Source organism: Acipenser ruthenus, chromosome 2 (assembly GCF_902713425.1).
Source record: "Acipenser ruthenus chromosome 2, fAciRut3.2 maternal haplotype, whole genome shotgun sequence".
In the NCBI taxonomy this organism is placed as follows: domain Eukaryota; kingdom Metazoa; phylum Chordata; class Actinopteri; order Acipenseriformes; family Acipenseridae; genus Acipenser; species Acipenser ruthenus.
In genome coordinates this window covers 17768130-17795536 of record NC_081190.1, presented here as the reverse complement: position 1 = coordinate 17795536, position 27407 = coordinate 17768130, and the positions used below count along the sequence as shown (strand labels likewise).

At 38.6% G+C, this 27407-nt stretch overlaps 1 protein-coding gene across 2 annotated transcripts; it reads right to left on the bottom strand.

The window, feature by feature from the left end:
• Positions 1-428: 428 nt before the first annotated feature.
• Positions 429-25593, bottom strand: LOC117400843 (ankyrin repeat domain-containing protein 55). 2 transcript variants are annotated; one of them, XM_034926703.2, is made up of 11 exons: positions 25412-25593; positions 23082-23204; positions 16249-16379; positions 15872-15981; positions 14302-14362; positions 13196-13324; positions 11923-12107; positions 11548-11715; positions 8848-9521; positions 6808-6900; positions 429-6164 (listed from the first exon to the last, which is right to left on the bottom strand). In XM_034926703.2, exons 1-11 carry the CDS (start codon positions 25449-25451, stop codon positions 5884-5886), a joined length of 1995 nt encoding a protein of 664 aa, XP_034782594.2. In that variant the 5' UTR covers positions 25452-25593; the 3' UTR covers positions 429-5883. The 2 variants fall into 2 exon arrangements, with proteins under 2 accessions (XP_034782594.2, XP_058846360.1); XM_058990377.1 differs by lacking the exons at positions 15872-15981; positions 23082-23204; positions 25412-25593 and having other exon boundaries at positions 16249-18476.
• Between the last annotated feature and the right edge of the window lie 1814 nt (positions 25594-27407).

Below are 27407 nucleotides of genomic sequence, written 5' to 3'. Positions count from 1 at the left end.
AGCTTTAAAACATTTATTTACATCAATTCTTTGAAACAAAACAAAAAAAATGCATGTATTCAGGCAAAATAAGATATAATGAATTACATGCAGTAAAAAAACACTCGTGAGTGAGGGTCAGTTAGCACACGGATTTCCTTCAAGAAATCAGTTTTCAGGAATTTAAAAATGTTCTCTCGTCAGCATGTTTTCGTCGTGTGTAACAGTAACTCCCCTTTTAAAACGACCCTGAGCACTATTTAATTAATGTGTTTTGGTTTCTGAATTGAAACTGAGTGAGTGTGTGTGTGCTGTAACTCGTCTCGACACGTAAGAGACAGAGAATGTCTCTCGGAGAAAATTAGAGGTAGTCTTTTTTTTTGCAACAAAGATCTAAAGATCTGTCTAGTACCATGTCTGGAACATACAGGCGACCAGCATGTGCGGTTACTCGCTTCCCACAATTTATTACAATCCATGAAATTAACACTGGATCCAGTATTCGCCAATTTATTTCCCTTCCCCCACTAGCACCACTCACCCGGCCAAACCCTGTATCCCTCAGTTCTAATTACCACACAAAGGGCGTTTCCGGATTAATGTTTCTCTCTCACCACTCGACATTGGTGGTAAAAGTCATAAGAGTTCAATATGCCTTGGTTCATTTATCTGTGCACTCAGTGAATCTTGCGAGAAGTGGAAATGTGGTAATGGGCAGTAGATTCTTATCCCTATCTGGTATTTGAGATAGCCAGAAACTAGAGAAAAGAATATAAAAACACAAACAAGATGGGTAGACCCGTAATTAGTCATAATAACAATAGAAAGCTTTATGAAAGTGTTCACTTATCTACATGTAAAAAGTGTGTACTATCTCAGTTAAAAGGTGTGTACTGCACAATGAATAAAATTACGAATTATTTAATAACAGACAAGTGAATCAAATACAAAACCCAAAAGAAAACCCCTTTTTAATTACTCAAACTAAATTGTAAAACACAACCCAAATAGCAGCAATACACACGTATTTATTTATAAAATTAAAACCTTTATGTACCTGTAGTAAAATTACTTTAAAGCAGTACTCAGTAAAAAGTGTCGTTAAAAAAATAATACCCAGCACTCTTGTCTACAGGGTTAATCACAGAATCAAAAACACAAATAAAAACACAATAGCAGGCAATGCTGCAGAGCAAACACAGGACAACACTAGCATTATCATTCAATTAAGTGCTTAATCATAATAATAAACGTTGCAATTAAGTGATACATGCAAAGCATTTAATAGTCCCGCTTTCACCACTATACTTCTGTACACTAGCGAGACTAATATATACTGCAGTGTACTTATCTCTATGAACCATGCCTGTCCAGTCACTGCCGCACCCAGTCACCAGCAGTCTGTATTGAGTCTCCCTCTCCCTGTGTGACATGCTATACAAATGTATTGTGGTTTGGTTCTTTTCCTGCTATGTACTGTACAGTGCTTTGCGATACATTTATATAAAAAACTGAAAATATAAAACTAGTCAAACTAGTGATTGTCTGATCTAATTGATGACTTTAATAGGCCACACATGCAATTCATGTAAAATAATAAGAGAAAAGGAACATAGCCACAAATGATAAAATGCATAAGACTTTTCAGAAATTGTTTTGATGCCTAATTAAAGCACACAGTGGTCCAACATTTTCAAACATGAGTGCCTGTTGTTTCTATTTCACTGACTGCCGACCGAAAATTGACATTCTGACATTGACATTCAGGCAGGTAGGTATATAAAGGATATAAATGACACATCTTGAGGTGTTTGAATAAATGAGGTCCTGCAAGCCATTCTAGAACTCCAGCAACACAGATGATAACTGATGATTAATGTAAATGACTGGGATTTATTCATAACATTAATTCATTCAAAATATAATGACACTGTTATGAACATTTTGTACTATATTTCAGAACCGAAGTAGGGCTATAAATAAACACCTGTTTTCAGTGAGCTGTAAAAAAGTCCAAAAGTGGGGCATCATTTGACAATAATAATAATAATAATAATAATAATAATAATAATAATAATAATGTATGTGGAAAGTGGGAAAATTGCAATTCATTAGTCATATTCATTAGTATGGAAGAAGAATTACTATAATATATTTAAGAGCTAAAGCACCCAGTCTAATTTACAAAATCAGTAAAGGTCCCATGTGCTAGTTAACTGGCATTTCCATAACTTTTTTCCAGTACACTAATATTTTTAATAAAGTCAATAATGGGGTATATGGTATAAAACAACATGCATTACATACTACATATACCAATAACATTGCAAGTCAATTTATTAAGAATATAAAAAGCTAAGAAAATGGTTACATAAATCTTTACTGTAATGACATGTACAGTAGGGTTAAGTATGGCTAACAAACACAAATACGGTAACAGGACATCTATGATATGAATACATAATATTTTGATAGACAGATATTCCAGGTCTTTCAGTTGCTTTTTGGGGTCATTCAATTAAACAAACAATGTGTTTGAGTTTCAACAAGAATGGAATTGTTTTTGAGAATTCCGACATAACATTGCCTGTTTATTAAGCTACTGCCCCTAGACTGACGTGAGTAGAAGCCATTCATTATGGCCTTTCACCCCTTCAGTTGGATTACAGTGATAATTCACTTGACATCATGAAGAACACATTGTAAAAAATCTCCCAAGAAGAAGCAGTAATTGAAATGTTTCAAACAGCTGTCCTCTTGTTAATAATTTGTGTTGCTGTCAAACCTTATACCTTGAGATCTACACAATGAATGACAATGCACTAAAGGTAAGATTTTGTAATTTAGCTTTGTTGATTGTAAGAAGTTACAAGGAAGAAGCATATTCAAAATGGAAGACAAAATACATCCCTTCAATAGGATACTGCTACTCAGTATACTGCACAGTAGTCTGCTGTTATTCCCCATTGTGGCATTATAGTCAGATCAATAAACCCTTTTGGCCACCAATTCTCCAGAAACAAGCAGCAGCAATAAAGCTTTTTAGTTTTTAATGCAGTAATTACTGTATGGAAAGCAGTACTTGCGGTGGTTTTCAAAGTATGTGTGTGCATCAGCATCATTTTTTTAGATTTTTTTTTTTTAATCATTAGCACATTGACATTGTTGCTGTAGACTTTATTTTCACTTTGCCTCGTGTGGAGCCAATTGATTCTGCCACCCAACTACAGATTCACTTCCAGTGCAGCAGGTATATAGGATCAACCGCACATATAATCAGAGTGACCATTAAGGCACTAAAACCTGCTTTACAGGAGGTTCATTTCAATGTAGCAATTGGATAACAAACTTCACTCTATCAATGTAAATAAAAAGTCTAAACATTAGCAAAGGGAAAAGTGAGAACGCTGTTCATTTTCAGGCTTTGGTTATTATCCCCTCAACTTGAAGCTTTTTTGGTTTGATTTTGCATGTGTTGTAATATTGTAATGTTAAAAATGATTTACACTTTATATTTTACACTTGTGGGTAACAGGCTACTCACATCGAACCATTACCTGGATGCATGTGCCACAATAATACTGAATATAAAGAGAACAGAAACTTTGGATATTTTTAATTGTAAATAAAAATATCTACTTAAAATGTATGCATGAATTATGAATACAGATGTGTAATAAACTGGGAGCAGATTTAATCTCACTCCAACAAATAATTGATAAACAGTACTTGTCTCTGGCAATGTACAAATGTGTAAAAACTATTCTGTGTCACAATTTTACAGTAAACAAACTTAGCAAAGATTAATTGACTTCAAAAATGATGTAATTGCGCAATTTATAGATGGTTATACCAAAAAATTGTATACTGTACAAAGGGCGAAAAGTTATAAATTGCCTACATTGTCTATTATACATAGGAACATAAGAACATAAGAAAGGTTACCAACGAGGCCATTCGGCCCATCTTGCTCGTTTGGTTGTTAGTAGCTTATTGATCCCAGAATCTCATCAAGCAGCTTCTTGAAGGATCCAAGGGTGTCAGCTTCAACAACATTACTGTGGAGTTGATTCCAGACTCCCACAATTCTGTGTAAAAAAGTACCTCCTATATTCTGTTCTGAATGTCCCTTTATCTAATCTCCATTTGTGATTCCTGGTCCTTTTTCTTTTTTCAGGTCGAAAAGTCCCCTGGGTCGACATTAGAATTTTGAATGCTTGAATCAGATTGCCGCGTAGTCGTCTTTGTTCAAGACTGAATAGATTCAATTATTTTAGCCTGTGTGCATATGACATGCTTTTTAAATCAGGAATAATTCTGGTTGCTCTTCTTTGCACTCTTTTTAGAGAAGCAATATCCTTTTTGTAGCGAGGTGACCAGAATTGAACACAATATTCTAGATGAGGTCTTACTAATGCATTATAAAGTTTTAACATCCATTGATTTTAATTCAACACTTTTCACTATATATCCAAGCATTGTATTGGCCTTTTTATAGCTTCCCCACGTTGTCTAGATGATGTCCTAGATCTTTTTCATAGCTTCCTTCTTCAATTTCAGTATCTCCCATATGGTATTTATAATGGACATTTTTATTGCCTGCGTGCAGTACCTTACACTTTTCTCTATTAAATGTAATTTGCCATGTGTCTGCCCAGTTCTGAATGCTGTCTAGATAATTTGGAATGACCTTTGGTGCTGCAACGGTATTTGCAACTCCTCCTATTTTTGTGTCATCTGCAAATTTAAGAAGTTTGCTTACTATACCAGAATCTAAGTCATTAATGTAGATTAGGAAGAGCAGAGGACCAAATACTGATCCCTGTGGTACTCCACCTTGCTCCATTTTGAGGTTTCTAATCAGTACTTTCTGTTTTCTACATGTTAACCACTCCCTAATCCATGTGCATGCATTCAATTTGAGAATTAATCTTTTATGCAGGACTTTGTCAAAAGCTTTCTGGAAATCTAAATAAACCATGTCATATGCTTTGCAATTATCCATTGTCGATGTTGCATCCTCAAAAAAATCAAACAGGTTAGTTAGACACGATCTCCCTTTTCTAAAACCATGCTGACTGTCTCCCAGGATACTGTTATCATATAGGTAATTTTCCATTTTGGATCTTATTATAGTTTCCATAAGTTTACATATACTAGAAGTCAGGCTTATTGGCCTGGTTCGGTTTTGTCTCCCTTTTTGTGGATTGGTATTATGTTTGCAAGTCTGTCGGTACAACCCCTGTCTCAAGAGACTGTTGCATGTAGTTTGTAAATCATTACACTTCATTGAAATACAGTGAAAACCTCTTAATGTATGTTCACATTCAGCAGATACAATTAATCATGTTGGGATAGTATTTTGTAACTAGTCTAAATGTACTACCTTCATTATGTAATTATGTAAATTGTTTACCAAGACTGGACTTCAGGGACATACAATTTTATGAGGTGCATAACTTCAGTCAGTCCCTTATAAAAATCTACCATAGCAAAGTGCAATAAAGCATAGTGAAAGCATGGTAAAGCATAGGTACATAATACATTGTAAATAATAGCAAGGTATGGTAAAGCATATTAAAAAATATTGCAAACGATGGTAAACTATGGTAAATGCATAGTATAACCATGGACAAAAACATGGTAAAACAAATTGCAAAAATACCGTGGTACACTTTTACAAGGGGTGTACCCAGGGTGATGACTGTTTGCAGTGTTCCACTTTGAAGACTTTCAGATATGACTATGCTATGAAGATGCTGCTGTCTGAGCAGGGGCGCTGGAACTAGGGGTGCTGGATTGAAGTCCTGTGCACCTGCTTCCATCACATACAGGGGTTACAGTTTTGTTCAATGGCTTTCAGCACCCCCACTATAAAATGGTTCCAGCTCCACTGTATCTGAGTCACTTGCAGGATGAAAGGTCCTCTGCTGTGGGTGGTGAGGGTGCGAGTGGGGAGGGTTTCTTCAGGGAAGGGATGGCAGGAAGAACACGAATGGTTCTGAGAGAGCCCCCTGATATGACTGGCAGGAAAGAGCACAGTGACTGGGTCTGCGGGATCCCGTCTCTCTGAGATTTTGAAGTAAACGCAGGGGGCAGAGCAGCTGTTCCAGTGCACAGTGAATTCAAAGGCAGAGATTTTGATTTCTTCATGCCTTGAGATACTTGATCAGGCGGTAAGGTGACTATGGGGAAAGAAAAGAGACATGCTTTGAATAAAACATTAATGTGCTAAACTTGAACCAAAAGATGCACAGGGTTTGGGTTGCCGCATTCAAACTTAGTACAGATATACAACAATGTCCTTTTAACATGGTAAACCTGTATGGTTATACTCTGCATTTAACATAGTTTACCATGGTGTGCCATGTTTTTTTTTCTTCTGCTTTATTATACAATGTCTATCTGGGTTTTACAATGCTTACCTATGTTTTACCATGTCATAGGTTATTACACTGTACATTTAGTAAGTGAAGCTTCTATAAGGAGTACACAGAGTTTTCACAGCTGTTTCCAGCTAAACATGGCTTAGTTTGATGTACAATAGCAGAGATTTTGGAGAGACATTTTCTGGGGAATAGGGTGTGTGTTTTTTATTGTAAATTGTAATCTAATGCCAAAGAAAACAACAACCCACTGATTTATTTTTGTTTGCGGCTTACAGCATTTGAACTGCCCTAGGATTTGTGACATACACTTCTTGTTTTTTTCATCTGACAAAATCATGTTCTGACTTGTTCCAGTTTCAGTTTTAATGTGACTTTCAGAAACTTTGAAGTGTATCTACAATACTGAAAACATATAAAGGGAAATAAGTCTCATACTTACACCTATGTGTGCAGTGATCAGGTATGGGAGCTAAGCTGTTTCGAGTCTCTTTCGCTTTTAATCTGTCCAGTTGGAGTTGGTGTGTGTTTTGTCCTGTGAACGATGAAATAATAATTAAACAATTAGCTTGCTTTACATATTTAAATTTGACTAACAGTAAAATTACCATGATGAAAATTGTAGCACTAGCAGAGTCCATGCTAGTCCAAGCTAATGTAATAAAGGCATGCATTGTGTGCATGGTAAGTCAAACATTTAGGGGAGTGCAGGTTCATGTCCTGGCTGTAAGAAGTTGCTGATCATTGCTGGGGATTCCACAGAGAGAGAGTTAGGCTTCATCTCATTGTGCTATTGTGGACCCTACTGGCCAGACACCAAAATCTGCTCACATGCTCCTGTGAAAAGGAAATTTTCTTGGTTGACCTTCAGTTTTCCTGTCGTTTCGTGGGACATTGCTTTGGTGAGGAAACATAATTAGACATTCTAAACTGGGACACTTTAATTTAACAGATTACTTTAGTACACAACTGTTCCTTAAAGCAGGGTTTTCTAAATTGGGGGCTGGGCATCCCTGCAGTGCCACATGATGGGGCCGTAGCACATAGAAAAATCCCAAATGACCTTGACAGAACAGGGGATCAATTAATTTACACGAACACTACTGTGGTTTTCAGATATATTTTCTTACCCATACATAAAGAAAATAAACCCTACCTCTCTCGCTTACCCTTACAGGCAGGTTTATGTTGCATTTGTCATCAGACAGGGTACAGTGTGAGCACAGTAATTATGGAGTGTTTCTCAAACGTCAGAAAAAGGACACCGAACCAAATGAAAGCAGCAGCATTTCTACTGGTGCAAACGAACAGCCTCTCACTAAAGGCATCAAAATCTAAATGTAGGTGCGGGTCCTCAGTCAGGATGCTTAATATCATGGGGGGGCCTTGAGCCCAGAAAGGGTGGGAATCCCTGCCTTAAAGGTTTTTAAGATAGCCAGGAAGTCTAGATTTTGAGATGAGTAAAACATCAGAAATCTTGCTTACAGAAAAAAAGCTCTGCAGCAGTTTTCATGAGAAATAGCATGCTTAAAACATTTTGCCAACTTCCTCCTGTGACAGTGACAATTCAAATGAACACTACTTTGTGACAGTGACAATTCAAATGAACACTACTTAACAGGATGTGGTTTATCTTAAAGGAGCTAATATCGGCTTTGACATTTTCTATGCCAGATTCATGATTACTTCCCAGAAAGGAGTCTACTAGAGCTTTATGGGTGATATAATATTCACTGTAACGCATACTAAATGCATTACATCTTTTTTTTTATTGTCCAAATAGTAATTTATATTTCTAATGAAAAGATACCTGCAATTTGCAACTAAATTTTTTAAAACAGAATTAATTTATGATTGAGAAATAGCATGGTTTTACACCATTCTCCAACATAACATCAACTTGTTCAATTGTTTGGCTCAATGGCTCAAAATATACAGGATACATTTACCAGCACATTAAACATTGAACTTTTTAAAAAAGATAAATCGCTCCTAGCCCAATTTTGTAGTGCACCCTGTGGTTTTAGAACTGTATTTTCAAAGTAATGAGGACAACAGTGGCCTCTTGTGGCTAGCCACCTGTAAACACTGATCCATGTACAAATGCAGCATTAAGGTTTTAAAATCCTACCATATTTAGTTTTATTCCTCCTATTACTGCCCTCCTTATCGTTGTTTAGTTTGACTGCATTTTTTGTGTTTTTTTTAAACTTGGAAACCTATAGTAACATTATCTTGTATTTGCAATAATACATGACAAAGCAGGAGGAGCCTGTAGAGTTGAAAAACTACAGAGTGTAAGTCTAGCCAGGTCAGAACAAACACTCAAATAACTGATCTTTATGTAAACATCACTGACCAAGTGCTGGATTGTGCTGTAGAAATGGGTGTTATATTGCTAAAGATGGTCAGAGGGCAAAGACTTCCCACCTGTAAATACATTCCCTTTAAAACTCCAAAGGGCTCTTTTCCAAAAACATACCTTGCACATTTGTATGTAAGTGGGGAAGATGTGCAGGGTATAGTAGTTCCAAGTGACTGTATCTGTCTTGCAGAAACCCATCCAACAGTTTTTCAGATGGCGGAGCAGTCCATGCTTTATGTGACAATATCTGGTTGGTCTCTGGTTTCCAAGAATGTGTTAAAATTCCCTGGCAATTGGTCCTGCTGTCAAACAAGTCGTGCTCACTCCTGCTTTTCTGAGACCTGTGTGCAAAATGGTAGGAAATCTGACCACCAGAATTGCCAGAGGCTGTACTCTGTGAATTGGCCAATAAGGAATGACCAAGCGTGATTGGTGGAAGGCTCTGCGTTCTAATTGGTGGAAGTTCCTTGTATTCTTTTGGCTGCTTTTTATGTGTGTGGTGGTATCTGTGAGTCTCACTGGTCCTCTGAGTATAGTCTGTGCTGTTCATTCCACCCTCTGAAGGGTCTTTACCAGTGGTGTCCATGATGCAATCAAAAGTTGTAATGATGTCGTCTACTTCGGAGGTTTCTTCTCTTAAGTACCTCTCTCTGTTTTCCTCTTTCAGTCCTACCCTTAGGTCATCCTTCTTCTTTTTGCAAGAAAAGATTTGGTTTAGCACACTAAACCTCCCCTCTTTTTTCTGAGATTGGTTGTTGTTCTGTAAAGGCAACTGTTTTGAAGATTCACATCTAAAATAATAACAATAATAATAATAATAATAATAATAATAATAATAATAATAATAACAGTATATATTAATAATTCAAATAGATACAATTGCACAAAAGATAAAACTTTCTTGGAAGATGAACATATCCAAAATACATGTCACTGTGTACAGTACAGGTCAAATTTACATATTAACAATTTAAAAATCCCAATTATTTCACCCCCAATTTAGAATGTTCAATTACAGTATGTTCACACAACGCAACACCTCTCCACAAGAGATTATGAAAATTTAAAGTCCACCTGGAGCTCAACAGCAGATGTCAACTAGCTACCAGCCCCTGAAGCACAAACAAATTAATAATAAAATACGCAATAAAAGAATACATTGTTAAAGTTTTGTCAATAGGGCCTATAAAGTTTAATGTAAATGTTTCTTGCCTTTAAAAAGTTAACCATTTTGATTATGAAAACCCCTAAAAATATCCTTTTAAACTGGTAACCACCCTCAAGCAGAACTTGATTTTCTTTCTGCCTCTTGCTTGTAGTTATAAATGACAGAATATGTATTTATTTGAAACTGCTCAATATTTGAAGGCTATATTACAAATTGTAATGATTTTCCATGAGGAGCTATCAAGTGATTAATCTAGACCAGTGGCTCTTTCAGTCCATTCCTATCCGGGACACTGTTCCAGCCAGATGCCTAATTACTTAATTGAACACCTACAGTAGGTTCAGTAGAAAATTAAAGACTTGGAACAAGGCTTGGAACAAGACTCTGGGCTGCTCAACTCAATAATTAAAGAGATGATTGGAACAGTCCTGGACAAGAACTGAAAATGAATCAAGTGTCACAAGTGAGAAGCACTGATCTAGACTGTCATAAGAAACGAGTAATATGGAAATCAGCCTTCATTTTTAAGGTAATATCGTGGTTCCACTTTTACACATGTGGTCAAAGATTTGTGCAACCATAATGACTAATAACAGATTAAGAGTAAACACCTGACTAGATTACTAGAACATGTGGGAAGTGTTGGTTTCATCTGTCGTGTTACAGTTATACCATTTCTCATTATGTGTAGGCACTGCTTTTGTTCTCTCCAGTTCATATGGAAAGGTATTGCTGTAATGCTGTAATGTATTTGCTAGAAGGACAGGATTCCCTAGGGCTTGGAAACTGTTCAGATTGCAGCTGTTACAGCTTTTGTATATACAACAGCCTGTGTCTACTTGATGAAATATTGTGAAACGGTACAAATATGAAAATGTACCATGAAAGCTTAAACATTTCCACACCGACAACTATTGGTATAATTATTGGTATGGTGTTTGAACTATGGTGGGCAGCAGTGTGGAGTAGTGGTTAGGGCTCTGGACTCTTGACTGGAGGGTCATGGGTTCAATCCCCAGTGCGGGACACTGCTGCTGTACCCTTGAGCAAGGTACTTTACCTAGATTGCTCTAGTAAAAACCCAACTGTATAAATGGGTAATTCTATGTAAAAATAATGTGAAAACAATAATGTAATTGTATGTAAAAATAATGTGATATCTTGTAATAATTGTAAGTCGCCCTGGATAAGGGCGTCTGCTAAGAAATAAATAATAATAAATAATAATAACTGAAATGGTACATAGTGGTACAAAATACAAAAATCAAAGGCAAACAGTTTGGTTCTTTTTGTTGCAATGTATAACTACCTCTGGTTCAATAAACACCAGTATAGAGCCTCTTTAATCGTGCAGCAGGTCTTTTGTTTTGATTGATTTTTTTAAAATCAAAACAAACAGAAATGGAAGCAGTGTGCTAGTGCAATCCTTTCCTGTGTGTGCACTGTAAATAATAACAGACCACATTAAATATATGAGCAGCTACTGTTTTCAAAACCTAAACAGTAAAGCATGCTTTGCTTGCTACGGCACATGCAAAACCCATGATGTAACGAATAACAATTTAACCTTCTCATTTGTTTCACTCAACCTCCTTTCCCCTTTGTGACTAGGACAGCAACCACTACACAGCAGCTTTCTTTTATCCTACCTGTTTTCCGGGGAGAGCACTTTTATGCATGCTGTGTGCCCGCAGTACATTGCATATGTCAGTGGAGTGTTTTCATTGATGTCTCTGGGGCTCTGTTCCACCCCCAGCTGTATAAGTGCTTGCACACAGTCAGCCTTCCCTGCTGCAGCAGCCCAGTGGAGCGGAGTCCTGTGGAATTTTCATTAAGAGGGTCACAGAGTGTTATTTGGGCGGTGAAATTAAATTACATATAGGGAGGCCTGGCCGGAACAAAGTGAAGTGCACAACATTTTAATTTTTTTTTTTAGTATCAAATGTTTGTTTTGTTCTTTAAAACTATACTTGAAAGTTGACATGCATTCTGAGCCAGTCATCCACTCATGGGCTTGTATTTACCTGTCATCGATGTCAAGGGCTTGGAGGTTGGTTTCTGGAATTCTTGCCAACTCATAGATAATGTCACTGTACCCTGCTGCTGCAGCGATGTGCATACAGGTCTTTCCATTTTCATCATCGTAGTTTATTACAGAGGAGCCAAGGTGATGGGCAAGGATCAGGGAGCACATAAGCCTGTTTCCACTCTAAGAAAAAGAAAATAAAAGGTACTCTTGTGTTGTCTGTACAGTGTGCATTACGGTATGTATTGGAGCAACATCTGTTCTTATTTGAGAGCGCTGTTGACAATCAGGAGGCTTTAAACACCTGACTTTTAAGTAACCGAGATGTGATCACTGAAACACAACTGATACAAGAAGAATCTAAAAACAAGAATACTTTAGATCATTCTAATATGTCTCTGATAACTTAGTTTTCTAAATATAAATTAATTAATATATAGTAATATTGGAAATAGGTTGTTTTGAATTGTGAACTTGTTTTATTTAATAGATTTTAGAGAAGAATGCTATAATTTTTGGGGGGAGGAAGGTGCATAATTAATTGATTCATCAAATCATTACCAAAACAGTTTAATATGAAACAAAACAAAGAGAGTACTTCTAGCAAGATCAGCATATAATAATATGTTCATTGACAACAAACATTGATTCCATTTTCTTCTATGTTTAGTCTGTAAAGTATTCTCGCTGCAGCACACAGTAAGAGGCACTTGGTGTGAGTGAAGAGTGACTGAGCTAAATTGCTGTGTCACAGATACCTGATTGTATTCTCTGACATGCACGTCTACATTTTAAAATGTTGTGCAGGGCTGGGGTTTCTTTAATCTTCTTTCATCCAATTCAGCTTTTTCTCACAGTGTGTCAGTGAGGTATAAAGATTCTGCCCCTTTATGCATGCAGTGCACTTTTTAGGCAGACTTTTTAAGTTTGGTTCATAGCTTCTGCCTATAGTTGGGGAAACATTTTGACCAGGTGGGCTGATCCCCACCCCCAAGGGTTATCTCCATACAATATGTACTCTGTGAGTTTCAAACGATGGGTGCATAGAAAGTTGGCAATTGTAATGTTAAATTTTGTCAAAAAATAAACATATTTTTGCCGCATACTGGAAGTATAAGCCTGTAGATCTGTGGTCTCAGTTCAGTGTATACATTCTGCAAACAATCAAAGTCCACTTCTGTTTTTGAATCAGGAGGGGGCTCTTGCCTTCTGATTGACACAGAAGGCCTTTTATCCCAGTTTCCAGTGCTGATACAGTATTAGACACTCACCTGCACGGCCCAGTGGAGCGTCGTCTTAAAGTCTTTGTCAACCAGAGTAGGATCAGCGCCCTTTTGGAGTAATGCCTGCACATGCTGTGGCCGGTTGTGAAAAGCAGCCCAATGAATTGGTGTCATGCCCTAAAAAAAATAAATAAATAAAATAGAATTATAAATCTAAATTGCATTAAAATACAGCCAGAAATCAGAACTGTAACAGCTCATGTATATTCACAATATAACTGAAAGGGGTATTATCAGAGGCTCTAATAAACCTTTCAGCATTAGAAAGTAGCACAAATGGATATCTGGCAATTTTATGTACATTTTTGAAATCTGTATCAGTGATTACATACCTGTTGTTTCTTAAGTAACTACCTAAGAACTAAGAATTGTGAAAGCAATGTAAAGCATAGGTAAGCATAGTAAATTACATACTGCAGATATGATAAAGCTGGGTGAAATAAAAAGGTAAGTCATGGTAAAGCACAGTACAGTTTGCAAAATGAACCGTGGAAAGCTTGTATAATGGAATCACCACTTCTGAGTGTTCCCTGTGCAATGTTGGATTCAAAACACATGCAAACAGGTGCATGCCATCAGCCCTCGGAAAAATGAGTTTTTACAACAAATGAATCATTCATGTGAGAGACAGACCATTTACACAAAGTATGCACTACTTTATGTAGTGTACAATATGTGTTTCTTTATTATTGTTATCAGTACAATAAAGCAATACCTATCAGTGCTATAAAGCAATAACCTAAAGCCATGACAATAACATACAGGCGGTTTACAGAAAGCATTGCTGGCCCTGACATTTCAGAAATAGATGATTTTATGTGCTTTATTTTCCTTTCTATGGAATGCATGACTCGCTAAAAGAAGTTCACTCCTCTGCACAAACACATAGTACAACAGAGACATCTCCTTTAATGTGTAGCATTTACCTCCTTTATTTTACAATATTTTAAAATTAGCAACACTATGTTTATTTTTAATGGAAGCCAGCATACACCAGTACTCCTATGTAGCGATGTACTATATATCTTTTGTTCAAACCATCAAATATATAACACATCCTGTTTCACAGAACACCATGGCAACTAATCACATACCTCATTGTCCTGATAGTTTATTTCACACAGTGTAGACTGCTGCAGCAGTACGGCCATTAACCTGCAGTAAATAAATAATAATAAAGGTATTGTGATGTTCTTAACAAGCCATATTATGAAAAGCCAGTTTATATTATATTAGATTTATATTATAAGGAATAATAACAGGGCCCTATTCACAAAACTACAGTTCATGAGCGCACTTCTTGTTTTGTTAATGGCTCAGGGTTCATACAGTATATACAGTAGTTAACTATTTATGTTTAAAAAGTCTGCTAAAAATGTTCATCAAACATAGGATAACAACTTAGTGAGATCAGGTTTTAAATTATTATACCTTGCTTTATTAGTTTATAAATTGGTTCCTATATAGAAACTAACTGTTAACACAACATTAGCAACATCTGATGTGCTACGGAAAGCATAATTATAGTATTTGCTCCCCACATTGTGCGCTGCAGATGATAACTCAACATAAAAGCACAGATGAGTTAGACTTCATTCCAAAAACATGTTCAGTACAAAGGTACAATGTAGCACAGTTTACTGTCAGTGCACATGACTTTCTACACAAAAGGCCTGATTTTAAAACTAACTTTTATCAATTTTAAAACGAGCTTTGCTTTTGTATTTCAACCTAAATTGAAGTTTGTGTTTTGCTCAATGAAGTTGTGTTAACATGCAAAAATATGATTGCTCTTTTCCGCAGTTTATTATCAGATAATTTCTCAACAAAAGTTACAAAACTTTAAAAACAGGACCTGAAGGGACTAATATTTGGCTTATTCTGCATCTGGTGGTGGTGGTGGTGTTTTAATACTGTTTGAAGCAACTCTACGTCAGAAAAAATGTTTGTTTTTCAAAATGTCTCAAAAGGTAATCTCAGAATATAAAGGTATATGTTCTATGTATGAGAATGGCTAATGTCGCATATGATTAAAATCAAATTCATGTTGCAAACGTAATTTATTTAGACTAAAAGAACATGCCTGTTCAATGTCCTATCTTCCCCTAAGACTAATCAAGAAGATAAAAAGAAGTGGAGCAGCTGCCACGTTCCTGTTTGGAGCAAAGGTCTGCAGTCACTATGGGGACCATGGAAACCCCCGGAATGAACCGGGCACTGCTGCCACAGCAAATTATCCCTCAGTCTAGCGACATCAGCATGTGTAATGCCAACTCTGTTTAATAAATACAGGTGCTTTTTCCAGGCTGTCGAATGTCTGCTGATAATATTACACCACTACCTTTCTTTATTTAGTTTCAGGCTTGCCTTTGTGTGATGATCTTACAATAGTACAGGGCACATGTTAAATGCTGCACACATTTAAAGGTAAGCGACATTAACATAGAATGATCACTGGATAAATTGTGTGTAGGAAGGTGGTACGATTAGGAACCCCTTTACAGTATATACAGTAGTTAGATTTATAAAAGGTCTTCATTATAAGCAGGATATAATTACAAAACCATTACTAAGCATGATGTGGTGTCATCGTAATACTAATTGTGTTACGACCTGGTTATCTTTTGTTTGTGGGACTGGTTTCTGTTTCTTTCCTAACAGTACCTGACATCTGGCTCGGCTGTAGCAGCATGCAGAGGCAGTCTTCCATTTTTATCTGGTATATTCTGCTTTGCTCCATTTCTCAGTAAGCAAACACACCCTTCCAGCCATCCCTTTAGACAATAAAATAAAATAAAGCACTTGAATGGATTAATATACAGGTTCATTCCACTATACCGTTTAGATCTCAAAATATGAGGCCTCCTTTTACCAATGGCTCATACTGTAACACAGTCGTGTCCCTTGCCCTATCATTCCCCATGGTACATAACCATTCTACTACCACTGTCATGCCACTGGACTGTCCCGGAAGATTGTGGTTTGGGTTTGAGTTTGAGGTTAGGGCTGGGTTGGGGGGTATTGGAATTTGAATGCCTTACCAGGTAGGTTGCCAGAGACAATGAGGTCCGTCCACAAGCATCTTGTGTGTTTATTGAGGCTCCCATTTTTAACAATAACTTCACTGTATCAACTTGCCGCCCTGAGACAGCATGCATGAGGGGAGTAGATCCTAAAATCAAAGGTAGTGATTAATAATAGCATTTTAACAAACGCAAACCAGGGTAAACTGTGGTAAATGCATAGTATGTGTGGCGGAGTGTCCCGCCCCTATGTATTTATTTATTATTATTTGTATTTGTTTGCGGCACGGATAAAAGCGCTGCGTCTTTTATTATTATTATTTATAATTTAAAACCCGTAAGGATGCGTGGCTGATCAGCTACTGATTATTTAACTAGCTGACAGTCATGCATCCTTACCAAACGCGTGCAGACTGTGGCCGAGGGGCAATAGAATAATTAACAGCTAGTTAACCCCTCAGCCAGAGTATAAGAACCTGCAGCTGTCCGTGCTGCGGGGTTTGTTGAGTGTACAGAGGAGAGTACGGGAGAGCACGGGAGAGCGAGCGAGCGAAAGAAAGAAAAACAATTGCTATATTTAAAAATATACTTGTTTCTGTTTGTTTGGCCATCGCGCCTTTTTGTTTTGTGTTTTGTTGTTGGTTTAAATCTTTTGTTTTGTTTATTTGGTTAATAAATCAGCTGAACGCCGTTGCGTTCAGTTTCACCCGCCCATCCATTGTTTTGGTTTCTGTACTTCCTGGACCGTGACGTCACCACATCTCACCTCTGCAAGCCATCCTGCCACATATGGTATGGTAAAATACAGTGAAAAAATGCAGTGGTAAACTTTTATAAGGGTAGCGGAAGCATTTGTATTTACATATGTCACACTTCACATTTTTCCATAAATCTGGAACCTCAATTGTGATGAAATTTGTTATTAACATTATGTATCCAGTTGTCTGTATGTCACCCATACATTTGTACATGTATCTTGAAAAGACAAGAAGTTCAGTCATTTTTATATAATTTATCATGACACCTTATTTGTGTACATCTATGTCTAAAATACCACTTTTCATTAAAGTGTTCATTGTCATTTCTTATTCAATACTATTCTGTACATACTGTAGATATACAAGTGAAAGGATAGCGTCACGGCCCAAGATGTTGAATTAGAGACTCAGAGTCAGAAGCTGCAGTGAAGCGGTGTTGCACACTGTATTAAACAAAAAAATAAACAAAACACAGGAACAAATAAACATGGAACGAGGGCCAAAACAAATGTTCAAACAAAACTATACAATACAGGCTGGGCATTCGCCTTCACTATAAAGTTTCAAAACAATACAAAAATCATAGCACAAACACTCACCCCCAATCTCCTCCCAACAAACAAAGGATTTCTGGATCCTTTTATACATGTGGCCACTCCCCAGTTAGCATCAATTACCAAATTGGGGAATGGCCACACCTGTGATTGCTGTCAGGGACAGATTTCTAAAAGGTGGCCCCAGTGACGACACTGCCTGCGGCATGGGGCACTCCAGCAGTGGCGACGTTGGCAGCTGCGATGCTGGGCACCCAGGAAGTGATGTTGGCAGCAGCGGGGGCACTGAGCCCTCTGGATGTGGACGTGTGGCTGGCTTTCCCCGTGCTCCCCTCAGCAGCAGGTGTAGCTGCTACTGAGGCTGGCCCCGCGGTTGCCCTGCTGACTCTAGAGCCGGGGGAAGCTCCTCCCTTTCCGGATCTGAAGACAACAGTGGCTCCTCTCCCTTTTGCACTGAAGACGGCAACAGCTCCTCCCCCTTCGACTCTGGAGACAACAACGGCTCCTCCCTTTTTTGCATTGGAGATGGCAGAGGCTCCTCTCCCTTTCACTCTTGAGATGACAGCACCTCTGTCTCTGGCGCTGGAGGTGGCACCGGCACCTTTACTCGCCTCCAGGAACAGCCTCTCCTTGCCATCTTTTGTTTTGGGGCAGGCAGTTTGATATTATCCAGCCTTCGGGCAGGCAGCTCCTCCTCTTCCTCTTGGAGGGGACAGCATACCACCTTGTGCCCAAAACCAAGGTTGGTGCACCCAAGGCACCAACCTTGATCCTCTAGGCCACCGAGGAGGTCCTCCAGTCTGCCATCCCACTGGATTTGAGATGCATTGGGGTTCCTGCAGATCCAATTATCCTTTTATTTTAAACTGCAGTCCTGCTCTGAGTCTCCAGGGGCACTATCTCACTTCCGACACCACATGTGACAGGATGGTCATACAGCCCAAGATGTTACCGGCAGGAATTAGAAACTCAGAGACAGAAGCTGCAGTGAAGCGCTGTTGTACATTTTATTTAAAAAAAACAAACAAAAAAAAAACAGGTACAAATAAACACGGCACAAGGGCCAAAACAATTTTTCAAACAAAACAAAACAATACAGACTGGGCATTCCCCTTCACTATAAAGTTTTCAAAACAATACAAAAATCATAACACAAACTGCTCCCAACAAACAAAGGACTTATGGATCTTTTTATACATGTGGCCACTCCCCAATTACCATCAATTACCTAACTGGGGAATGGCTACACCTGTGATTGCTGGCAGGGTCAGATTTAACCCCATCCCTGCCAACCTTACATTCCCACACGCACTATTTATACCAGCAGGGCTTCTGCCCTGCCACAATACATAGTCATTTAGTCTAATTTGAAATGTACAGTCATGGCGAGGGATGTTACTGACGTACTTGTATTGTTTATCAAAGAGATCACTGAATTACTGGTTTTATTCCTGGTAAAAAAAACTAAATAAATAGAGATGGTTGGATAGTCATTACAAAAACTGTTTTCTTTATATCTTGCATCTGATCAAATTTCTTGGGTAGATCTTTGTGTGGGACAGAGCTGAATCACTACATTACCATCAATGTCTAGTGTAACAGAGCAGAGACTAGGCGCAAACGGTGACCTCACACCACAACCGAGCATCTTAACCACTATACAAAAGAGCAGAGCTCATCTGCATTCATGGTTTTAGAGATTTTAACCTCATCTCATCTCACCGACAAGAGACAGAATCCTAACGGCAGTGTATCACACAACACTGCACGTTACATCAGCATCTGTTTAAAAATAGCATGCGTGAGGATTGCTAGACTATAGTAACACAGTCACACCATCCTGTTCCTTCTATTTTTAAACATGATCTTTTGCTCTGTTGTTATAGTAAAGTTCACTGTATGACTCAGAACCCACCAGGCGTAAATACATATTGAGATAATTAAAAAATAAAAGTAGTTCTGAATCAGGCAGGGAGTTATTTTAAAGCAGCGTTTTAATTTTGACACAGCAGTACAAAAAAGCTCTTTGCCAAAAAAAAGAACCTATTCATTGAAAAGGTCAAGAAGTAGGGATCTGATAAAGGAAGTAAAAATGGAAGATCAAAGCTGGCCACATTTATTTCAAACATCAGGCACTGAAGTGTTTTGTATTCCTTTTTTATCTAAGTAAAAAAAATAAGCTTTATGTAGCATATTTTTTACATTCCCCTTACTGTTTTATGAAGTGGTTTTAGGTGCTGTTTCTTTAATACTGTGCTGTTATAATTGTTTTTAAGTCTACCTTTACTCGAGCTGCTTAACTTGTCTAGAGAATCCAAATTGCCAGGGCAGTGTTCCTCGTTCCATTTAAATCCTGTGGCAATGAAACATCAGCTACATTTACAACGGAAATAGCGGTAGCACGCTAGACTGCTTTACTAGTATTCCTGAAAAGAAAAAGGACCCTGTCCTTTTTTATTTTGACAAGGGTTTACAACAACACTTCTCAGTGGGTGTCATTTTATGGTAATTAAGGAGAGGCTATGCTAATATTTAATTTAGCACCATGCACCTGTAGAACGTACCAATAATGATGGCAAATATCCCTTGCATCATTACAGTCTAGCAAATCAATCCATGTGATCCTCGCAGGTGCAAAGAAAGACCTGCTTTGGAGCTCTTTTTTGATACATATTATAACTTATCTTAAAAGTTACACTTTACTCAATTTCTGTTCAAATTGATGTTCCTGCTCTTTTGTCCAACCCCTGTAAATAGAAGCATTTTATAAGTGGTAACTTTTTTTTTTGGCTTATACTATAAGTTAATACAATGTGTGTAGGGTGTCTTTTATTATTATAGGAGATGTTATACATTTTGCCTGCTCAAACAGTGCGACATCTGAGACATCCGACACACACATGAACTTATGTGGTAAAGTCACTAGTGGTAAATATGTCAGCCTTAGAATGGCTAAAACATTGTTCCCCATTTAAAGTGTAATTACAAAAAAAAAATGTTGATTGGGTGCTATGGAGGTGGTTGGAGGTGTTATGGAGATAGTTGGAGGTGGTTGGAGATGCTATGGAGATGGTTGGAGGTGGTTGGGGGTGCTATGCAGATGGTTGGAGGTGGTATGGAGGTGGATGGAGGTGGTTGGAGGTGCTATGGAGGTGGATGGAGGTGGTTGGAGGTGCTATGGAGGTGGATGGAGGTGGTTGGAGGTGCTATGGAGGTGGTTGGAGGTGTATGGAGGTGGTTGGAGGTGCTATGGAGGTGGATGGAGGTGCTATGGAGATAGTTAGAGGTGCTATGGAGGTGGATGGAGGTGGTTGGAGGTGCTATGGAGGTGGATGGAGGTGGTTGGAGGTGCTATGCAGATGGTTGGAGGTGCTATGGAGGTGGATGGAGGTGCTATGGAGATAGTTAGAGGTGCTATGGAGGTGGATGGAGGTGGTTGGAGGTGCTATGGAGGTGGATGGAGGTGGTTGGAGGTGCTATGCAGATGGTTGGAGGTGGTTGGAGGTGGTATGGAGGTGGATGGAGGTGGTTGGAGGTGGTATGGAGGTGGATGGAGGTGCTATGGAGATAGTTAGAGGTGCTATGGAGGTGGATGGAGGTGGTTGGAGGTGCTATGGAGGTGGATGGAGGTGGTTGGAGGTGGTATGGAGGTGGATGGAGGTGGTTGGAGGTGGTATGGAGATGGTTGGAGGTGGTTGGAGGTGTATGGAGGTGGTTGGAGGTGGTTGGAGGTGGTTGGAGGTGCTATGGAGATGGTTGGAGGTGGTTGGAGGTGCTATGGAAATGGTTGGAGGTGCTATGGAGGTGGTTGGAGGTGCTATGGAGGTGCTATGGAGGTGGATGGAGGTGGTTGGAGGTGCTATGGAGGTGGTTGGAGGTGGTATTGAGATGGTTGGAGGTGGTTGGAGGTGGTTGGAGGTGCTATGCAGATGGTTGGAGGTGCTATGGAGGTGGATGGAGGTAGTTGGAGGTACTATGGAGGTGGTTGGAGGTGCTATGGAGATGGTTGGAGGTGGTTGGAGGTGCTATGGAGGTGCTATGGAGGTGGTTGGAGGTGCTATGGAGATGGTTGGAGGTGCTATGGAGGTGGTTGGAGGTGCTATGGAGGTGCTATGGAGGTGGATGGAGGTGGTTGGAGGTGCTATGGAGGTGGTTGGAGGTGGTATTGAGATGGTTGGAGGTGGTTGGAGGTGGATGGAGGTGCTATGGAGATGGATGGAGGTGCTATGGAGGTGGTTGGAGGTGGTTGGAGGTGGATGGAGGTGCTATGGAGATGGATGGAGGTGCTATGGAGGTGGTTGGAGGTGGATGGAGGTGCTATGGAGATGGATGGAGGTGCTATGGAGGTGGTTGGAGGTGGTTGGAGGTGCTGTGGAGGTGGATGGAGGTGTTGGAGGTGCTATGGAGGTGGTTGGAGGTGCTATGGAGGTGGTTGGAGGTGGTATTGAGATGGTTGGAGGTGGTTGGAGGTGGATGGAGGTGCTATGGAGATGGATGGAGGTGCTATGGAGATAGTTGGAGGTGCTATGGAGATGGATGGAGGTGCTATGGAGGTGGTTGGAGGTGGTTGGAGGTGCTATGGAGGTGGTTGGAGGTGCTGTGGAGATGGTTGGAGGTGGTTGGAGGTGCTATGGAGGTGGTTGGAGGTGGTTGGAGGTGCTATGGAGGTGGTTGAAGGTGCTATGGAGGTGGTTGGAGGTGCTATGGAGATGGTTGGAGGTGGTTGGAGGTGGTTGGAGGTGCTATGCAGATGGTTGGAGATGCTATGGAGGTGGATGGAGGTAGTTGGAGGTGCTATGGAGGTGGTTGGAGGTGGTTGGAGGTGGATGGAGGTGGTTAGAGGTGCTATGGAGGTGGATGGAGGTGGTTGGAGGTGCTATGGAGATGGTTGGAGGTGGTTGGAGATGCTATGGAGATGGTTGGAGGTGGTTGTGGGTGCTATGGAGATGGTTGGAGGTGATATGGAGGTGGATGGAGGTGGTTGGAGGTGCTATGGAGGTGGTTGGAGATGGCTGGAGGTGGTTGGAGGTGGTTGGAGGTGCTATGGAGATGGTTGGAGGTGATTGGAGATGGTTGTAGGTGGTATGGAGGTGGTTGGAGATGATGTGGTTGTAGGTGGTATGGAGGTGGTTATAGGTGCTATGGAGGTGGTTGTAGGTGGCTGTAGAGTAAAAAAACTGTGTGTTTTTGGAACTTTGACTGTTGTGCAAAACTTATCACTGTTTGTATTTTGTTACAGGAAAACAGCTCAGCTATCCTATATTAGTTAGGGAACATTATTTTGTTAGTTAGTCCATTTGGAACTGTACTAAAGACTCCGTCCTGGTATATCTAACACGCCCAACCTGCACTGGCCACGCTACCAAACTTATTTTAAAATCACATAAACAAAGATTGTACGATCACACATAAAAAGGTGTTGAACTTGGCCAGTGCATGGGATGACATCTATACACAAGATAGGATTTTGACAAATCCTTAACAGTGCCTGGTTAATTTCTCATCCGTGATTTATAATGGCTGTTAAAAGCTGGCTTACCCTCACTGTCACAGCATTCTAATATAGAAGGATCCTCACGAATGATTGCTGTTAAGGTGTTGACATCTCCATTAGCTGCCGCCTGGTACACTACATTCAGATCAATGTCCTCAGCGGAATCTCCTTGTTAAAATATAAACACATATTTAAAGTGGAATAGGGTCAGTACAGTATCTTGCATTACAGTGTGACAAATTGAAAATGGCAGAAATGTGCTTACGTGATACAAACGTAAATTCAAATTTGAGAATAAATTCTTTGGTCGACAAAGTTATTTAAAGAATGTCTGTTTTTAGGAATAAAATAAAGTTTGGTATTCGTGAAGCCACCCTTAACTGTTGTTAGAACAGTTTTATGATCCCATTTGAAGGCCTGAACAACGGGCAATCTTCATTTTCCTGCTGTCAAGCAAATCACTCATTTTCACCTACCGAACACCCCTAACATCTTACATTCAAACAAATAAATTTACTTGACCCTCCCAGCTGCAAAGAAAGGCATAGAACATTCTGGCTTTGCATTCAAAGCTCCAGGTGTTGGCATAAGCTACCCTCCTTAAAAGTAGTTGCTTTGGATATAATTTGCCAAATCTACAGTACATAGAATGCATATGTATTGTCTCTATGACGACAATACTTAATTAGGCATTCAATCACTTGAGCTGTGTTACATACTGTATTTTTTTTCATCTTGTGTCAGAGATATAAGTTCACAGATACCAGTGGATTTTTGAAAATCTTCTAGTGTGGGATCAGAGGATTTACTGGGGGGTAAAAATAGTTTTGTTTTTTTATAGAGAAGTGAAGAGTTTGGAACAATCACAACCCTTAATGCATTCACCCAGTGTAATGGGTTTTAATATACAATGCAGTTCATTTCAATTATATCTGACTACTATGGTAAGTAGTCCCTATGGTACAAGATTCCATCTGATCAGCAAATTACTTCTGCACTAGAAAACCTGGCAAAACATGAGACAGGGTTGCAGTTTTCATTTTTCATTGTTGAGAAATGGGGGCAGATTTTGCAGTGGGGCTAAGCAGAGCAAATACACACGTATGTTCCCTTTAGTCTTTTCTCAACTTTCAATTACCTTTCAAAGTAAATCATGGGTCAAGAACAACTACAACTACAACTACATCAAATTACACAGTGCTGAAGACCGTGTCACACTTGTGCCTGGCAAAGAAAATAGTTATTATTATTTTTGTAGTTGTATTTTGTAGAAATGACTGTCCTTGGCATTAATTCAATTTGTGAATCCTATCTACCTTAACTTACAAAAATGCTGATGATTGCAAGTCATTAGATGTAAATTAATTGGCTTTTTTAATTAATTAATTAAGTTTTTTTAACTACTTAACTCTGCAGGCAGTATCAGGGGGGGTTCCTATATTGTTTAAAATAATATTAAACATTCCCACAGCATTTGATTATCGTGAAAAGGATTGAGATACAGGGAATGGACCAGTGTACAGCACATACATACTTCACAAGAAAAAGGCAATAGGACAATACATGTATTTAAAAAATAAATAGATACAACTTCTTATCAAAAAATAGTTTTCCCTGTAATTGAGTAATGGGTGGAATCACAGCTGTTTCAACAATTGCTGTGCAAATAATATAAGATGGTAATTTCCCACAGACCTTTCGCTGTTCCTGGTGGTGTACTGTAGTCATTTATTATTGTGCATAACCTGTCACAATGAGGGCTCCAATGTGCTTAAAATGCAAATGCATATTTATATGAAATTTGGAATCCTGATTAAAAAAAAAAAGTATTGTAATAGGTAGCAAGGTAATGAGCAGAGAACTATACCCAAACAGTGTTGTTCAGACATTCATTATATAGACCACTGCACAGCACAGCTAGGGCAATCTCAAACTGCTGAAAAACATGTATTTCTAAACCATGGCATATACACAATTAAAGACTGCAATGGAAAATGACAGCTACAAGTCAAACAATTACCAACATCTCAATAAAAATGTAGTCGTAGTTGGATAATAATAGTGGTTGATAACATCTTTAATGTTTCCTTATTGTCAAAGCTTAACAATGTGAATATCTTATAAGGACATTTTTGCTTGGATCCCTCAACACCTTATTGTTCACCAGAGGATTACAGCAGCTTTCACCAGTAACTACCACCAGTTAGAAACTGACCCTCCAACTCTAACCCCTTTTGAAAATAAACAAGATATTTATTGTACCCTTGATAGTAAGGGTGAAAGTTATCAGAGCCTGCAATTTATATGGTAATGGCAGCAGCTACATTTCTGTAGCATCATCACAATTGATTATGTATACATATGGAGTGACTTACCTTTATGTTGATCAAAAACAGAGGAAGAGCTGAACTCCATGGTTGCCTTTTACATCATTCGCAACCACAACCAGCAATGTCTGAGGTTTTCTAACAGAGAACCCAGTGTTGTAGGAAATGATCTGCATACATAGATGTATGCATGTGCCTCTGTTGCCAAGTGTTCAATTTGAGGATTAAAAAAAAAAAAAAAAAAAACAGCTTTCTGGTTGTCAAGCATGAAAAAAATAAATAAAACAGCTATCAGACTGTCTCAGACGATCGACGTTTTCAATTTCTCTAAGCACAGTTTGAAATAAATCTTGTAGAAATGTGTCAAAGGGTTATCAAGATAAATCCCCTTTCAATTCATACTATGAAAATGGGGGTCCTTAATGTAATTCTCTTTATGAAGAAAGAGCAATCAATCCAAGCCTGTGTAGGCTGAAGAGATGCAGAGCCAAGCAGCATCAGCAGGACTGCTTGTTAAAATACAAAGAGAGAAGCAGCAGACTATGAATGGGGATCCTTCCCACAGACTGAGCATGTGCACATCTACAACGCAGTTTGATTACTGGTGTTTTCATTGTACAGGGAAAAAATTAGCAGGGCTACATGCATTAGTATTCACTTTAACCACTTGGCTTCCGAAGAATCATTCTCACTGTCTGTTTTAAGGTCTTCCAGAAAGATATGTGTTAGCTGATATTATCAAAGAAACCGCAATCCTGATAATGTGCCTGTGATGTTAGCATGAAACCAGGAAAGCATCTAATAAAGATGTTCTGGAATGTGAGACTTCCAAGTACAGTCAACAGCACACCAAATTATAATTGAAACATTACCCACACACGTTTCTTATGATCAATTAAAATGCTCTAAATTGTTTTTTCTACACTGACTGAATTCTAATATTACACATTAAGTTATAAAACAAAAAAAGATACCGAAATATTACAATTATGTCAAAGGTTTTGGTAAACCCCTGAATCAGTCTGAACATGTTTCAAAGCATTTAGTGAAACAGCTGTAGTAGTAATTTAGGGTTTCATTGTTAATACATGCAAGTTGTAATTTGACTACATTTTATTACGATTTGTTATTACACTTGAGTATTACTAACAGGACTTAAATCAATTTATCGTTTGTACTGTTTAACTGATAAAAGTAGATGTCACATTAAAATGATCAAATCTGAAATATCAAAATAATGAAATATGCCATTTATAATTTAACAATGAATTTGGATAAATCGCTTCTATTCTATAGCGACAAAAAACTGTACAACTGTTTTTGATATGCTGTTGTGTGTTACTTATGTGCTTTGTGATATCTAAAATCTAAAATACAAGTCACATTTTTAACAGTAAAAAGGAAAGCCATCACATGCTCTGCAACGTGCCAGCTCTCTAAAATCACACTAATATAGTAGCTAATTAGCAGTGAATGTAATTGACATTACATTCATATATTTGTGTAGTGTTGCCATGGTAACCGTGGGAGCCAGGAATCCATCCATTACAAATATCCAGTTGCTAATTTTGGACAGCAGTGTAACTGTGTGTGTCTACCAAGGCTCCAATTAATACAAATGTCAGTGTTTAAATAAAATTTAAGGCAGCCATATACTGCTCAGATGTTTTAATATAATGTCAGTCTTCATATTGCCCTTTTTTACAGACAGTACCAGAGATGGCAATTCCTCTTGGTGGTATTGTAGCATCCCTGTATATCTTCACAAACCTGCACACTGAAGGAAGGCCATTCAGGTCAGAATGTGTGTATTCTAACTGCAGTTAGTACAAGTTCTAAATATTCAGCTATGGTCAAAAGTTTTGCATCACCTAGAATTTATATATAAATGTAGATGTTTTATTTAAACTCCAAAGCGGTATGTCATTTGATATGTTAATGTTACATTATTCATCAGGTTTGATTTGACTTTATGAAGTAAAATGAGTTCATTCTATAGGGTGATGCAGAACGTTTGGCCATGGCTGTATGTAAATGCACTTTT

Bases quoted from the DNA above. Each gene is read 5' to 3' on its own strand.
- LOC117400843 (XM_034926703.2), bottom strand. From the start codon at position 25,451: ATGGAGTTCAGCTCTTCCTCTGTTTTTGATCAACATAAAG. The intron at 12,108-13,195 runs GTGAGTGTCTAA...TCTTTTTCTTAG, and splicing joins CGCTCCACTGGGCCGTGCAG to AGTGGAAACAGGCTTATGTG. The intron at 6,901-8,847 runs GTATGTTTTTGG...CATCGTTCACAG, and splicing joins CTTACATACAAATGTGCAAG to GACAAAACACACACCAACTC.